General features: G+C 43.3%; 1 protein-coding gene across 1 annotated transcript in view; it reads left to right on the forward strand.

The window, feature by feature from the left end:
- DCAF7 (DDB1 and CUL4 associated factor 7) overlaps positions 1–17,761 on the forward strand; it is a 31,178-nt gene continuing 13,417 nt past the window's right edge. Inside the window, exon 1 of the mRNA XM_061392346.1 lies at positions 1–386. Coding sequence (XP_061248330.1) covers positions 249–386 — 138 coding nt within the window. The 5' untranslated portion in view covers positions 1–248. The remainder of the gene's footprint in view (positions 387–17,761) is intronic.

Genomic DNA, 17,761 nt, shown 5'->3' on the forward strand with positions numbered 1-17,761 from the left:
GGCGGGGCAGTATCTCAAACGGAAGGTGGTTGTTGTCCGAGCCAAAGCTGGTTTGAAACTGGGGGTCGGGCCCGGCAGTTGTTGTCTGTTGCCACCGCCCCGCTTCCGGGCTAGGCCGTCCCTGCCCGCCCCCGCCCCGCCTCCCTTCGGACCCCTGGGTCCCAGGCCAGGCTCCCTGCCCGTTTTGCGCCCGGCTCACAACAGCCCGCTCCCGTCCCGGTCCTCACTGCGGCCCCTTCGCCTCCACCATGTCACTGCACGGCAAACGGAAGGAGATCTACAAGTATGAAGCGCCCTGGACCGTCTACGCCATGAACTGGAGCGTGCGGCCCGACAAGCGCTTTCGCCTGGCGCTGGGCAGCTTCGTGGAGGAGTACAACAACAAGGTGGGCCGGGCAGGGGCTCGGAACCCGGCTGGCGGGGAGCGGGCCCCGGGAGCCCCCTTTCTGGGCAGGAGCCCAGACCCCAGGACCCTCCTGCGGACTTGCCTTAGCACCACGGAGCGGTTCTTCTGTGTCTAGTCCTGTGCAGAGAGTTTCGCTCTCTTTATCGCATTTAATCCTTGAAACATTCCTGGGTATTCAGGAGTGTAGTTACTCCCATTTTACTGATGGGGAAACTGAGGCACCGTGTTGCAGCTTACCCGGGTCAGTTATTTCGTGACGGAAACAGGTCTCAAACCCAAGTTTACACCCCAGAGCTATGCCATTTATCACTAGTATCCGCTCCCCTGCTGCACTGCTTCAGTTAAGGGGCAGAAGAAGGATGAGGGAATGATGGCTGTGAAGAAAATGCGCTTACGATGGTCATTCACTTCTGGCCACACTAGATTTCTGTTAGGTCTGGTTATTGCGCAGGGTTTCCCGCCCCCTACACCCACCCGCAGGTACTGTTATTGATGGATTTGTCGGGATTGCCATCGCTGTTGCGGCCTCGTGTTCCTCCTCTTCACCGCGATCTCGTTTTGGAAATCTTGACCAGTGATCCTGCCGTTGTTTTCCAAATAGAGAAGGATGTTAACTTGCTGTATCTTTTCTTGGCATCTTTCTTGCTAATACAAATATGTAGCCTTGAGTAGTAAGTCTTTCTGGACATCCGGAATTTGAGAATCCTTCATAGAAGGTAGTAGGAGGAAACTTTAAGCTGGTAGTGCAGTATAAATTTGTTTTTGAAAGTTGTTGAATAAGTTAGTGAGAAGAATTTTCTTTCCTTTGCTCTTTAAATCTCTTCCATTTTGTATTAGAGTAAACGTGGTGATTGATCGTAATCAGAGCGACTGAGAGCCGTGCTTAGCGGTGTTTAAAGCCTGTGTACCTGCTTGACACCGTGGACACTGAGACTTAGGAAGAATAGCCTATGTGGATGGTGACAGGCATGGTGCAGGGAAGAAAGGCAGGTGCTCTAGGGTTGGATGCCCTGTCTAGTCCACTGACTGGCGGTGGGTCACTGCACAGGTCAGTTTTATTATTTCTCATCCACAGATTGTTATAGGGAAGTTCTTTTTTAAACATAAAGGTCCTGTAAAAAACATTTGAACATTGTAACTTTGTTTACAGATTTCCAGGAGCTCATCTGTTTCTCTGGAGTTAAGTCTTAACCTTTCTGGAATCCCCTTTAAGAAATTGATGAAAGCGATGGACTCTCATTACCCGGACATCATATATACATAATTTACAAACAAATCCCAGGGAATATGTACTGATCTTGGGGCCCATCCATTGCCCACAGAAAGCAGAGAGTCCTGACAAGACTTAGCTTTAAAAGACATAGCTTTATTTCCTTTTCTCGGTTGCCTCTTTCTTCCTAATGGCCGGGTAGTGCATAACAGAGTGGGGAATAGAATTCAAGGTACTAATGTGTGAAATGGAATAAAACTGTTGTTTTAAGAATACATGTTGGGAAGAAAAAAAAAAAAGTTAAACGTATCTTTCAAAGGGCTTGAGTCTTTCACAGAGACTTTTTTGCCTTGCAGGTTCTTGCCAGGTCGTATTTTGGGGGGCGGGGCGGGGCGAATTAGAAAAGAATATCTTTGTTGCTTTGTCAAGGCAAAGGGGGCCACAGTGGGCTAATGCCCTCATAACTGTGTGTTCCAACCTGGAGGGAGCAGTGAGAAGTTTTATAGAAATGGTTCAAAGAGAGGGTGATCAGCTCGTGGGCATTCTTCTGATGGGTTGTGATTGGTGGGTGGTGAGGTAAGTGGGAGTCAGCATCATCAACCTTCTGGTTGCCGCTGCTCTGGGCTCTACATGCTTGTGAGAGCATACAGTCAGCTTCCTCCCCCTGGGGGGGAGGTTTCAGTATTGAGCCCCAGGTTCTTGATGTCTTATCTCAGAAAGAGTTCAGTGAGAGACAAAGTGATAGGTAAGAAGTGGATTTATTTAGAGAGAAACACACTCCACAGACAGAGTGTGGGCCATCTCAGAAGGTGAGAGTGGCCTTGCAATCTAGTAGCCCCATTTCCAAGAGGGGATAAACTGAGCTACACCGTTAGGCTGCTGGTGGAATCAGTGGAGTAATTGGTGTCAAATCTCGGTTGCAGGAACTCCACCCCAAAGTTTGCCCTTCTATTTAGTTAACTGTACGGAGCTCCTTCTTTGTGCCAGGCACACAGGCAGTGCGGTTTTAGGGAGATGCAAACTGCTAATCCCAGGAGTAACAGGCAAGCAGTTACCTCTCTCTTAACTCACTTGCATGGGGTAGGCAATGCAGCATTTTGCCTTCTTTTTTTGTGTCCCCACCTATCTAAGGTTAGAGTTCTTAACGTGTGTGTGTGTGTGTGTGTGTGTGTGAGAGAGAGAGAGATGGACACCTTTGGCACCTTGAAGCCAACAGACCTCTGTTCATAATTATGTTTTCAAATGCATAAAATACATAGGGTTACAAAGGAAACCATTGTATTGAGCTATAGTTATTAAAAACACTTTTTAAGAAGTGGTGAAAGTGAAAGTCGCTTAGTTGTGTCTGATTCTTTGGGGCCCCATGGACTATACAATCCATGGAATTCTCCAGGCCAGAACACTGGAGAGGCTAGCCTTTCCTTTCTGTGTACTTTAAAATTAACTCATTACGTGACATCATCCATTAATTTGAAGTAGTAGCATTTCAGAATGTTCGCTGTGGTGTGATATGAAAGAAAGCAATGATTTCTGTTAGTGACAAATAACAGATATTAATGCCGTGGTGAGTAACTGCCTCCATTTATAATGGAAGGAAATGGTAAATTTCAGCTAGAGGTTTGTGAAAATGTAAGTGTGATTTTCGAGTTCGTGGACCTCAGGGTAAGAAACCCTGTGCCTTGGGGCTGACGGGCAGTAAATCTGGCTACCACACAGTGATTATCAGGCTCAGTTTTGGAAAAACCTAGCCTTGGAGGTGCCAGACTTGATGTTTTAAGCTTGAAAATTATTGGTTGAAATTCTCAGACCGTTGATTCTTGTTTGCTGTCAGTAGTGATTGCCGGTAGAGGACAAAATTAATTGACTCAGCAAATTAACATTGATAAAAAAGCCGAGATAGGGTCTTTTTTTCCTACTCTGAGACATTAAGAAAACATGATCATAATTTTTTTAAAAATTTGTGTTAATGTCATCATACTTTTCTGTAGTAAAATTATTTGTAGTTTGCTAGAATTAAATCTGTTAGTGTTTCAAGGACAACTTGACTTTTAGGTGTTCATCACCTGAATAAATTTGGGAATTGCTGCAGTGTAAAGAACTAAATTCTATCATCTACATCTGGCTTGAAGAGTCCCATTATTGATGATAATGTTTTATGTTCTTTGTGTGTGTGTGTGTGGTCTCTGCTGGGGGATAGAGCAGCACTGGCGTTGGAGAATGATTTTCTAAAATTTAGCGTGTGTGTGACTCCTCTGAGGGACTTACACCTTCCTGGGCTTCACTCCTGAAGTTAAAAGACACCCAGGTGATTCAGACACAGGTGGTCCAGGTGGCGCTGCAAGACCATTTCCCTGGAGGTACCTGTCCATCTCCTGACCAGCAGCGGGAATCATTTTTTGTATCTGCATGTGCCTAAATATTGATTCTGCCCTTCCATCCCATGAAAAGTTCAATCACCAGATAGCCTCTTTGAAGGGGTCTGGGTTGAGATCTCAGTCCTGACACTTCCCAGTTTTGCGTGGCCTTGGCCAAGTGAAAGCTGGTGCCTCAGTTTCCTCATCTGTAAAATGAGGGTAGTGAAGAAGATGAAAGGAGTTTTAAATGTGATGGGTTTAGGAACTCTGCCTGGCACATGGCGATCACATCACAACTGTAGCTGTAACTGAAATATCATCTAGGAGAATTATCTGAGCGTTTGGTAAAGGTACGACAAAAGGTCACTGTGTTCGTTCTTTGACTTTTAAAGACCTGGGGGGAGAATCCCTTGGTTCCTTTGAGCCAAACCTACTTTGTGGTCTAGAAGCTTCTTGTTGTTGGACTTGGAGTACCATAATGTGCTAGTTGAAGCCCATTTTCTCTTGTTCTACCTGGCTTAGACAAGTAACTGATAGAAGAACTCTGGCATTTCTCCTGAGTCTTGACAGTATCTGTGGTCTTTAGACAAGTGGTATTTCCCTTGTTTTGTGGAGAAAGATGACTAGCAGTTCCTGGGCTTCTATTCCACTTAGTTGTGTATTTCAGGGTTGATTTTGACTAGAACTGGCAGTGTGATTGGGCTTTATTTTGCACTAATAGTTAACTAGCTGACCATTTGTGCTTTAAGATATAGCATCTAGAAAACATTTTTGAGATTCTGAGGAGAAACCGTAGGTATACCTCCTGCTTTTTGAAGACTATCAGTAGTGAATCTGAGTAAGGCTACCTTGTAATTCAAATTCACATGGGATGAATGCTTGCCTTGAGAGCCTGTGTTGATTCCTATGAGATCTTTAATGCTGAGTTACTTTATCTATTTGACACATAATGATTTTGACCCTGGCATACAAGTTTTCATTTCTCAGTATTTCTGGCAGCCTTTCAAGATTCCCATTCATTTGTTCATTAATTCAATAAGTACGTATTGCATTTTAGGCACAGTGATGATACTTGGTAACCTTCTGTATCCTTTTTAGCAGATGTGAAACTGGCAGCAATAAAGAGAAAGTGTTTTGGTACACATGAGTGTTTTTGATAGCTACTTAGAATTTTGCAGTGCTCCATCCTTCTCTGGCAAGACTGCAAGCAGGAGAATTTAAAGTATCAAACTCTCTGGTTTTAATTTCCTCCTTTCTTTTTTCTGGACAGTGAGAGCACTAATGCCTCCAGGAGACCACTAGATAAAACTTGTGCTGCTTTATTGCTTTTTGCCCTGACCTGGCTCACACAGACTTCCTAGAGATGCTGTGATGTGAACAAGGGGTGAATCTGTGTTCTGTAGGTAGTCTATCCCGCCTGGGGCTGTGGGGCCAGAGCTCGTTGGTTAGACTCAGAGTCAGGAGCAGAAGAGGTGCTATGCCAAGGCAGAGCCTCTCCACAGACAGTGATCAACAATCATCAGTCAGGAACAGGCTTGAAGGGAGGACACATGGAAAAGATCAGGAAAAGCTGGTTTATTCTGTCAGAATTTTGCCTTTAGCTGGTTTTGGTTATACTAACAATTGTGGGAAAATGTGCCACTGACAAGAGGTGGTGTTATTGATTTAGATCACTTTTTTTTAACACGTGCACACACACACACACACACACACACACACGGGTTCACCTTTGTGTTCTAGTACCAGCACTAGAATTAAAGAGGAATACACAGTGTCCTCCACCAAGATAGACACAGCAACTCTTTTAATTTTTTAAAAATATAAGGTATGAGTAATGTGAGTAGTAATTTATGTTGTTATTCATGAAAGTAATTGAAAGTGAAGATGTCGTCATGCCTCCGAGGAATAAATACATAATGTTTTATACCTGCTTCTTAGGAGATATCTGACATAGTAATCTCCACAGTTTAAAAACAAGTAAAAATGATCTTGTTTCACAGGGTGTTTTTTTTTTTTTTAAGGCCATTTGTTTCACATGCTGGGGTAAAGTGTTAAGCAAATAGTTGCAGAAGGGTAGTGGGTGTGGGAGATAGAAGAAGTTTAGCAGGAGGACAGAGAAGACTGGAGGAAAGAAAGGGCAGAGGGGTAATAACCTAAATGTTGACAAGATGATTAAAATTGTACTTTTTGGTTATGATCCCACAATAAGGGACTGTAGTGAAGATCAGATGGGCACAGTACAGGAAGAGGCCAAGCCAGGATTCAAACTCGGAACAGCACAGTTCTCCAGAACAGGATTTTGATGGGCAGCATCAACACTCCTTGGTTTGGGGCAGTGGAAGCGGGTGCGTGCCTGGCAGCAGGAGCTTCTCCAGTTCCCCGCCTTGACAACCGTGGATAAGAGGAGAGCTTAGCTGTACAAGGAGACAGACGTGCGAGCGTCTCTAAAAGCACTGGATTAGGCAGGTTGGAAGAGACTGAATTGTGAGCAGCTTGACAGTTCCTCATCTCTGTTGCCTGGGAAGATGCAGAAACTTCATGTGTTTATCCTAACTTGGAACAGAGTCCTGGCCTCTTTCCCATAAGAACTTCCTTGAGATCATCTAGAAGGAACTTGCCTCATTCAAAAGGAATCAGCATAGTAGCAACAGCAAGATACTATAAGAAAGAGGGAAAAATGGGAAACACATGTAAGGTAAAGTATCCACACTAGAAAATGTTTTCACCTTAATTGAACATTAATAGCCAGTCCTCCCGCCATGAATTCAGAGAACTTAAAGAACTCCAAGCAGAGAGAGGTACAGAAGATCAGGTAAAATGAGAGATGGTGACAGGAGGAAATGGAACCACCAGCAGATAGAATCCAGGAAAACAGTGGAAGAGAAAGCAAACATTGCCACAGAACTAAAACCCACATTGGAAAGAGAATAAAAATGAATACAAACTCCTGGAAACAGTGAAGACTAGGGAAGACAGGTTGAGAAAATGAAGTGGAAATGAACAATTAGGAAGAATATAATAGATGCAGAAAATAAAGAATACCTAACTGGTATAGTTGGTGTCTCTGAAGAAGACCAAAGAAATGAAACACAAAATCTCAAATATGTAGTCAGACTATAGAATAAAGGTAGGAAGTAATGCCTTCAACTGTATATCTCAAGAAAAATGGACACAGAACACTCGGCACTGAAAACTTCCTTAGGAAAATATCTACGTTTTAAGGGTGAAGAAAGAATCTTTGAGACGTCCAGGCAAACTGATCTCTTCCTCTGAGACGGGAGAAGGAGAAATTAGGCTGGCCACAGTTGACGACAGAGGCATGGAGCAGTTTGTGTAAATCTGCCACTGTCATAGACTGTGCTCATGTAAACACATGAGCATGTACTTACGAGTATATGAGATTATATGGGAAAAGGAATATACTTTTAAAATAGATAATTTATAAAAATTGACCATGTATTAAGAAAAAAACAAGTTTTTAAGTTAAGGGAAATCAGCTGATTGGTAAAAGATAATACATATCAAAACGTATGGGATGGGATTTCCCTGGTGGTCCAGTGGTTAAGACTCTGCCCTCCTAATGCAGGCGGCCCAGGTTTGATCCCTGATCAGGGAACCAGATCCCACATGCCACAACTAAGACCCAGCAAGTCAAATAATAATTTTTTTTTTTTTTAAACCCTCAGACTTACGGGATGTTGAGGAATCTCAGGCCCAGATATGCTAAGTAACTTCCCAAAGTGACAGGGAAGGTAATAGCAGGGCCAGAACTGGAATAGTCTGTCTCCAGAGTCTTGACCATATACTGATGTCAAAAAAAAAAAAAAAGATTGGGGGGAACCAAAAAGAATGTTTTGGAGACAGAGAGGGGAACACTTGCCTTACCAGATCAGAGTAAACATACTGCAGTTGGTACAGTTATAGCCAATAAATACCACATCGAGTTGATGCAGTCACACAGAATGTCCCAAAGCAAATTTAAGTATCTACAGAAAAGTAGTTAGTGATAAAATTCACTGAGGAAAAAATTAATACATTCTGTGGCGTAATTGGCTTCCCAGCTGGCACTAGTGGTAAAGAACCTGCGTGCCAATGCAGGAGATATAAGAGACTTGGGTTTGGTCCCTGAGTCAGGACGATCCCCTGAAGGAGGGCATGGCAACCCACTCTGTTCTTTCCTGGAGAATCCCATGGTCGGAGGAGCCTGGTGGGCTATAGTCCATGGGGTCGCCCAGAGTGGGATGTGACAGAAGCAACTTAGCACGTGTGACATAATTAGCTGTCTACCTGGCAGAACAATTTAGAGTCCCCTATTACATGTCATATTTGTCATTGTTCAGTCGTGTCTGACTCTCTGCAACCCCATGGACTGCAGCATGCCGGGCTTCTCTGTCCTTCACCATCTCCCAGAGCTTGCTCAAACTCATGTCCATTGAGTCAGTGATGCCATCCAGCCATCTTGTCCTCTGTTGTTCCCTTCTCCTCCTGCCTTCAATCTTTCCCAGCATTAGGGTCTTTTCTAATGAATTGGCTCATCACATCAGGTGGCCAAAGTATTAGAGCTTTAATTTCAGCATCAGTCCTTCCAATGAATATTCAGGGTTGATTTCCTTTAGGATTGACTGGTTTGGTCTCCTTGTTCAAGGGACTCTGAAGAGTCTTGTCTAACACCACAGTTCAACACCACATGTCATACATGAAAATCAATTCCAGATCAAGTATTTAAATGAAAAGTCCCACAAACATAGTAGAAGAAAACTGAGTAGGAAACTTGTTCTGGGGCAGTGGGGAGAAGAGAAGGCAGACTTTGAGCCAGTTGTTAAATCCGGGGTCAACTAAGGCAAAGATGGATAGGCTGTGGTACTGCTGACCCTTGAACAGTGCAGGTTTGAGCTGCATAGGTCCACATAAATGGGCATATTTCAATGATAAGAACTCACAAGGCCCATGGTTGGTTGAATCCAAGGATGCATAGGACTCAGATACTGAAATATACACAGATTAACCACTCCCCACCTCATGTTGTTCATGAGTCAGTTGTACATACAAATAAAACATTTTTTTGTGAAAAGATGTGGCAAAAAATCAAAAGACAGATGGTAGGCCAAGGAAAGATACTTTCAAAACCTGACAGCTGGTAGGAGCTAATTTACTTACTGTGATAGCAAAATGAACAAAGCATATAAATAGCCTTCTCTTTGGAGAAGGAAATGGCACCCCACTCCAGTGTTCTTGCCTGGAGAATCCCAGGGACGGGGGAGCCTGGTGGGCTGCCGTCTCTGGGGTCGCACAGAGTCGGACATGACTGAAGCGACTTAGCAGCAGCAGCAGCAGCATATAAATAGCCAGTACACAGTAGAGAAAATGCAAGTGATCGTTAAACAGGAAAAGATACTCAACCTCAGGTAGTTAAGGGAAATGACCCTGTGATGTTTCTCCCTTTCAAATCTATAAAAATTAAGTTTCTTCTTCTAGTATTGCTGAAGTATAGGGAAGTGATCACCTTCGTGATCCTGGGCAAGATACTCAACATCTCTTTTACTCAGTATCTTAATGAAAGTAGAGAGGATAATAGTACTACCTTATGGATATGTTGAGAGGATTAAATGAGAAGTGTGAAGCCTTAAGCACATTGCCTATACTTGGACCATTATAAGCACTCGGGCTCCTCAGAAGTAAAAATAATAAACAAGTATGCTCAGCTTCAGTGGTAAAATTCCATTTTTCATCTATCAGAGTAGCAAAACATTAAAGATTCTTTTCAGTGTTTTCAAAGATACGGGGAAATTGGCACTCATACACTGTTAAATGAAAATGTAAACACACTTATTATCTCAGAGTTTCTGTGGTATTAATGTCTGAAATGGGATGAGCAGTTACACTTCTAGCAACCTGTCCCAATAGCAGCATTTGCACATAGTGTACAAAGTATTGTTTGTAATAGCAAAACAATGGGATATAAGCACAGGAACTGTGAATAGTTAAATTATGGTGTGCTCACCACAGTTGGCTGTGGAAGAATGAGGCAGAACTATTTGTACTGACAGGAGATCTCCCAATATGGTGTTAAGAGCAACTCGCAGAATGTGTTTTATGGTCCAGGCCTTTCTGTGTGTTGTTGTTTTAACCCACCATATACACACATATACAGATGCAGAGAGAATCATTTGGAAAGTAGTTCATGTCAGACTGGGTTGAGACTAAGTAGAATTGAGGGTGAAGTTAATGGGAGACTTTACTATGTCACTCTGTATTATATGAACTGAACATTCTCTTCCATTAAGTTTTTAATGATAGGCCAAGGAAAAATATTTGCAAAACGTGACCGTTGGTAGGAGCTGACTGAATAACAGGGAAAGCTAATTGTTATTCCTGTCAGTGCTTGGTTGGCAATGTGGAGCAGAGGAGCTGAAACAAGTTAGGCCATGGATGAAACAGGAGTCTGAGCAAACCCATGAAGTCTCTGGGAAGATGAGGAAACATTAAATCCCAGCCGTTTCCTGACTTCTTCCCTGGCTTAGGGACAGTTGTGCAGAGGTTGTCAAACCTAGGTGAGTCAGATCACTGGGGAGGTTCTTAAGAACCTAGACTCACAGGCCCCAGTTGACACTTGTCGAATCAGAATCTTGGGCTAGCGGTGGGGAGCCCAGGCCTTGTAAAGCACTCTTTAGTAAATCTGATCACCAGATTTGGAAAGCATTGCTATTGGCAGTACAAGCAGGAGTCAGACATAGGCCCTGTTTTTACAGCATTTACTAGGTGAAATAGTATGACAGTCATGTAAGGGCTTTCATGAGGCAGTGTGGGATGAGTCATCAAATGGATGGAGTAGATGAATACAAAGGGCTTCGCAGGTGGCTCAGTGGTAAAGAATCTGGCTGCCAGGCAGGAGATGCAGGATATATGGGTTCTATCCCTGAGTCAGGAAGATCCCCTGGAGGAGGAAATGGCAACCCACTCTAGCATTCTTGCCTGGGAAATCCCATGGACAGAGGAGCCTGGCAGGCTACAGTCCCTGGGGTCGCAAGAGAGTCGGACAGGACTGAGTGACTGAGCACGCCTGAGAGACCACTGTGTTAGGAAGACTGAAGATGGTTTATGAAGCAGGTGAGATGTAATAATATTAAAAGCTCATATGCTGAGGAGGGCACCAGGCTGAGCAGCTTACATATGAAAGGTGTTACATACAACTCTGTGGGGTATGGGTAATGGGAATATCCTCACTTTACGTGGAAATAGGTTTGGCAAAGTTAAGTACCATGTCCAAGGTTCCACAGCCAGCAAGTGGTGAGTAAGGAGCCTGGAAGCCTGATGGCCCTGCACTTTATTAATACCGGGCAGACTTGGATCGACAGGACATACGAGGGTCTTAGAGCATGAGGGCAGTGTAAGGAGAGGGATGGGAAGCACTGACTAGATCAGTGAGAGGAAGATCAGGTAGGCTTGTCAAAGCCTTGAACACCTAGGTAAGTGGATCCTAAGTGGTACATGTTCCCAAGACCTGATATTTTGAGGTCTGCAGAGAAATCTCCAGTGGCCTGAAAAGCACCTTTTAGAAGTAGCAGCATTTTTCTCTTCTAATTTAGCCTTACAGTATTACCTGCATGGTTAGAGAGAGGTTTTTTTTCCTTTTGTGCCACAGTTAAAACAGTGCCTGGCACCTGACAGTCACTTGGTAAATATATGAATAAATACCTGAATGCAGTATCTGGCTCAGAATCTACATGAGAGGCTTATTCTTTATTCTGCCCAATGAGCCACAAAATTTAGCTTCTCCTCTAAAGCTAAATTTTAGAGCTCCCTCCCCCACCAAGTCTGATGCATTTTCCCTTCCCATCGTCCTTTATGTTTTGTTCTCTGTAAAGGTTGGAATGTCAGCTTTTTAATTCCTTTAAGAACTGTTCATCCTGCCAAATTCACTCTCGCGTCCTTCTCTGGTTATCCCTTGCCATTCTCACTGCCAGTCACCATAAGCCTTTAACTTGCCCACCTGTTCCCCTGTGGGTCTCCGGGCTGAGCTCCCCACCTCCAGCCTCTTCCTGGATCCGGTCAGTCCTGCCTGGCATTGCCAGGCCCCATACTCATACCTCCATGGCCTGATAGTCCGGCCTTTCAGGCACTTGCACGAGGGAGAGCCACCCCTGCCCTCAGTTGGCTCTCAGGGCTTCCCAGCCCGCTCAGGGCACGTCTCCTAGGGTCCTCAGCGTGGCTGTCTCAGGTGGTTCCTCTTGGTGCCCCCCGGCCCCAGTGGGTCATTCAGTTAGTTCCTCTGCCCCGTCTGCCAGTGATGTCTTCCATTTCTCTGCCTCCTCAGAACCATTTCACAGACTTTTGTAGACTGCTCAGATCCCAGCTTCTCCTCACTTGCCTACTTTGAATTATTACTCTTTCCTCTAAATGTCGGTTTATATCTGCTATGAATAAGCAGCTAATCGTATATTACCTGTGACATCACTTGTATTGTCCTAAGACAACCTTGGCAGGGTTGTGTTTTCCGGCAATGGGTTTTCTTCTCCTTTTACATCTTCATACATTATCTTCCCTGGCATTATATGATTTTTGGAAGTCTGTAGGTACTCTATAAAAATGAATATTTAGTGTTAGTTTTCATATGGATTTTTTTAAAAAGTCAGACATGGATGGCTCAGTCTATCAATGTACATAGAAATACACTTAGGAATCTACAAAACTACTAAAACTAATAACTAATTTGGCAGAATTACAAGACCCAAGATTAATAGGCAAAAATCAGTTGTATTTTCATATAGTAGCAATAAGCAATTGGAAATTTGATTTTAAAAGCCATTCCATTTATAATAATATAAAAATGCTTAGGAATAAAGTTAATAAAAGAAATGGAAGACTTCTGTATTGAATACTTCAAAACTTTGGTAAGAGAAATTAAAGAAAACCTAAACAAGTGGAGAATAGGTTCTGTTTGTGAGTTAGAAGACCCAATACTGTTAAGACAGTAGTTTTTCAAAACTGATTATGGATTCAGCACAATCCCAATCAGAATCTTGACTTTTTATATATGTATATGCATAGAATTTTACAAGCTACTTCTAAAATTTACACAGAAAAGCAAACACGTAGAATAGCCATTTTGAAAAAGAACTGCAAAATTGGAGAACTGACGATATCTGATTTCCAGGCTTCACTAGGAAGCTGGTGTGTAGCCAGGATGCTGTGGTCCTGGTCAGTGGACAGGCATACACATCAATGGGACTGAATAGAGTCCAGAAATAGATGCTTAAATACATGGGCAGTGGATTCTCAACAAGGAGACCAAGGTAATTCACAGGATAAAGGAAGAAGAAAACACAGGAGAAAATATTTATGAGCAGGAGTTGGGCAAAAATTTCTTAGCTCGGACACAAGCATGAACTGTAAAAGAAGAGAAATGATAAACTAATATCAAAATTTAACATTTCTATTCTTCAATAAATACTGATAAAATGATGCAACAGCCATAGACTATGAGAAGATATTTGCAAAATATAAAACCAGGGACTTATATCCAGACCATACAAAGAACTCCTCAAGCTCAGTAAACAAAACAACCCAGTGAAAAATGAAGTGAAAGAAACTATTCTATATGATACCGTACAGTGTGGATACGTGTCATTTTACATTTGTCAAAACCTAGAAGTTGTACAACACAAGAGAAGAACTTGAATGTATATGAGAACTCTACTTTCTGCCCGGTTTTTCTGTGAATCTAAAATTATAAAGTTTTGGATGGGACTTCCTGGTGGTCCAGTGGTTAAGACCCTGAGTTTCCAGTACAGATGGCACAAGTTTGACCCCTGACCAGGGTAATAAGATCCTGCATGTGGCAGGGCCAAAAAAAAAAAAAAAAAAAAAAGTTTTTTTTGAAAGGCAAAAGATTTGAAAAGAGAGAATAAATATGCATGGCAAACAAGTACATGAAAAGATGTTCAGTATCATTAGTTATTCAGTTCAGTTCAATTCAGTTGCTCAGTCGTGTACGACTCTTTGCGACCCCATGAATCGCAGCATACCAGCCCTCCCTGTCCATCACCAACTCCCAGAGTCCACCCAAACCTATGTCCATCGAGTCGGTGATGCCATCCAACCATCTCATCCTCTGTTGTCCCTTTCTCCTCCTGCCCTCAATCTTTCCCAGCATCAGGGTCTTTTCAGATGAGTCAGCTCTTCGCATCAGGTGGCCAAAGTATTGGAGTTTCAGCTTCAACATCAGTCCTTCCAATGAATACCCAGGACTGATCTCCTTTAGGATGGACTTGTTGGATCTCCTTGCAGTCCAAGGGACTCTCAAGAGTCTTCTCCAATACCACAGTTCAAAAGCATCAATTCTTTGGCGCTCAGCTTTCTTTATAGTGCAACTCTCACATCCATACATGACCACTAGAAAAACCATAGCCTTGATTAGACGGACCTTTGTTGGCAAAGTAATGTCTCTGCTTTTCAATATGCTATCTAGGTTGGTCATAACTTTCCTTCCAAGGAGTAAGCGTCTTTGAATTTCATGGCTGCAATCACCATCTGCAGTGATTTTGGAGCCCAGAAAAATAAAGTCAGCCACTGTTTCCACTGTTTCCCTATCTATTTGCCATGAAGTGATGGGACCGGATGCCATGATCTTCGTTTTCTGAATGTTGAACTTTAAGCCAACTTTTTCACTCTCCTCTTTCACTTTCAGCAAGAGGCTCTTTATTTCTTCTTCACTTTCTGCCATAAGAGTGGTGTCATTGGCATACCTGAGGTTATTGATATTTCTCCCGGCAGTCTTGATTCCAGCTTCTGCTTCCTCCAGCCCAGCGTTTCTCATAATGTACTCTGCATAGAAGTTAAATAAGCAGGGTGACAATATACAGCCTTGACGTACTCCCTTTCCTATTTGGAACCAGTCTGTTGTTCCATGTCCAGTTCTAACTGTTGCTTCCTGACCTGCATACAGGTTTCTCAAGAGGCAGGTCAGGTGGTCTGGTATGCCCATCTCTTTCAGAATTTTCCACAGTTTATTGTGATCCACACAGTCAAAGGCTTTCGCATAGTCAATAAAGCAGAAATCGATGTTTTTCTGGAACTCTCTAGCTTTTTCCATGATCCAGCAGATGTTGGCAATTTGATCTCTGGTTCCTCTGCCTTTTCTAAATCCAGCTTGAACATCTGGAAGTTCACAGTTCACCTATTGCTGAAGCCTGGCTTGGAGAATTTTAAGCATTACTTTACTAGCGAGTGAGATGAGTGCAATTGTGTGGTAGTTTGAGCATTCTTTGGCATTGCCTTTCTTTGGGATTGGAATGAAAACTGATCGTTTCCAGTCCTGTGGCCACTGCTGAGTTTTCCAAATTTGCTGGCGTATAGAGTGCAGCACTTTCACAGCATCGTCTTTCAGGATTTGAAATAGCTCAACTGGAATTCCATCACCTCCACTAGCTTTTTTCATGATGCTTCCTAAGGCCCACTTCACTTCACATTCCAGGATGTCTGGCTCTAGGTCAGTGATCACACCATCGTGATTATCTTGGTTGTGAAGATCTTTTTGTACAGTTCTTCTGTGTATTCTTGCCATCTCTTCTTAGTATCTTCTGCTTCTGTTAGGTCCTACCATTTCTGTCCTTTATTGAGCCCATCTTTGCATGAAATGTTCCCTTTGTATCTCTAATTTTCTTGAAGAGGTCTCTAGTCTTTCCCACTGTTTCTTTGCACTGATCACTGAGGAAGGCTGTCTTATCTCTCCTTGCTATTCTTTGGAACTCTGCATTCAAATGGGTATATCTTTCCTTTTCTCCTTTGCTTTTCGCTTCCCTTCTTTTCACAGCTATTTGTAAGGCCTCCTCAGACAGACATTTTGCTTTTTTGCATTTCTTTTTCTTGGGGATGGTCTTGATTCCTGTCTCCTGTACAATGTCACAAACCTCCATCCATATTTCATCAGGCACTCTGTCTATCAGATCTAGTCCCTTAAATCTATTTCTCACTTCCACTGTATAATCATACGGGATTTGATTTAGGTCATACCTGAATGGTCTAGTGGTTTTCTCCACTTTCTTCAATTTCAGTCTGAATTTGGCAATAAGGAGTTCATGATCTGAGCCACAGTCAGCTCCCAGTCTTGTTTTTGCTGACTGTATAGAGCTTCTCCATCTTTGGCTGCAAAGAATATAATCAGTCTGATTTCAGTGTCGACCATCTGGTGATGTCCATCTGTAGAGTCTTCTCTTGTGTTGTTGGAAGAGGGTGTTTGCTATGACCAGTGTGTTCTCTTGGCAGAACTCTATTAGCCTTTGCCCTGCTTCATTCTGTACTCCAAGGCCAAATTTGTCTGTTACTCCAAATGTTTCTTTACTTCCTACTTTTGCATTCCAGTCCCCTGTAATGAAAAGGACATCTTTTTTGGGTGTTAGTTCTACAAGGTCTTGTAGGTCTTCATAGAACCATTCAACTTCAGCTTCTTCAGCGTTACTGGTCGGGGCATAGATTTGGATTACTGTCATATTTGAATGGTTTGCCTTGGAAATGAACAGAGATAATTTTGTCATTTTTGAGATTGCATCCAAGTACTGCATTTCGGACTCTTGTTGACTATGATGGCTATTCCGTTTCTTCTAAGGGATTCCTGCCCACAGTAGTAGATATAATGGTCATCTGAGTTAAATTCACCCATTCTAGTCCATCTTAGTTCACTGATTCCTAGAATGTCTACGTTCACTCTTGTCATCTCCTGTTTGACCACTTCCAATTTGCCTTGATTCATGGACCTAGCATTCCAGGTTCCTATGCCATATTGCTCTTTACAGCATCAGTCCCTGCTTCCATCACCAGTCCCATTCACAACTGGGTGTTGTTTTTGCTTTGGCTCCATCCCTTCATTCTTTCTGGAGTTATTTCTCCACTGATCTCCAGTAGCATATTGGGCACCTGTATGCCCTTGGTCCCAGAGAAGGCAATGGTACCCCACTCCAGTACTCTTGCCTGGAAAATCCATGGATGGAGGAGCCTGGTAGGCTGCAGTCCATGGGGTCGCTAAGAGTTGGACATGACTGAGCGACTTCACTTTCACTTTTCACTTTCATGCATTGGAGAAGGAAATGGCAACCCACTCCAGTATTCTTGCCTGGAGAATCCCAGGGACGGGGAAGCCTTGGTGGGCTGCCGTCTATGAGGTCGCGCAGAGTCGGACACGACTGAAGCGACTTAGCAGCAGCAGCAGCATGTCCTTGGTACAGAATGACCTGGGGAGTTCATCTTTCAGTGTCCTATCCTTTTGCCTTTTCGTACTGTTCATGGGGTTCTCAAGGCAAGAATACTGAAGTGGTTTGCCATTCCCTTCTCCAGTGGACCACATTCTGTCAGACCTCTCCACCATGACCCATCCATCTTGGGTGGCCCCATATGGCATGGCTTAGTTTCATTGAGTTAGACAAGGCTGTGGTCCATGTGATCGGATTGGCTAGTTGTCTGTGATTGTAGTTTCAGTCTCTCTGCCCTCTGATCCCCTCTCAGTGCCTACCATCTTACTTGGGTTTCACCTACCTTGGACAGGGTTTCACTTACCTTGGACTTGGGGACTCTCTTCACAGCTGCTCCAGCAAAGAGCAGCCGCTGCTCCTTACCTTGGACTTGGGGTAGCTCCTCTCGGCCACTGCCCCTGACCTCCAGCCCGGGGTATCTCCTCTCGGCTAGTTATTAGAGCAATGTAACTTAAAATACTACTTCATGCATATTAGAATGACTTTTAAAAAGCTGGCAATACCAAGTGCTGACAAATATATGTGGAGCTCATACACGGTTACTGAG

Source organism: Bos javanicus, chromosome 19 (genome assembly GCF_032452875.1).
Source record: "Bos javanicus breed banteng chromosome 19, ARS-OSU_banteng_1.0, whole genome shotgun sequence".
Classification (NCBI taxonomy): Eukaryota; Metazoa; Chordata; class Mammalia; order Artiodactyla; family Bovidae; genus Bos; species Bos javanicus.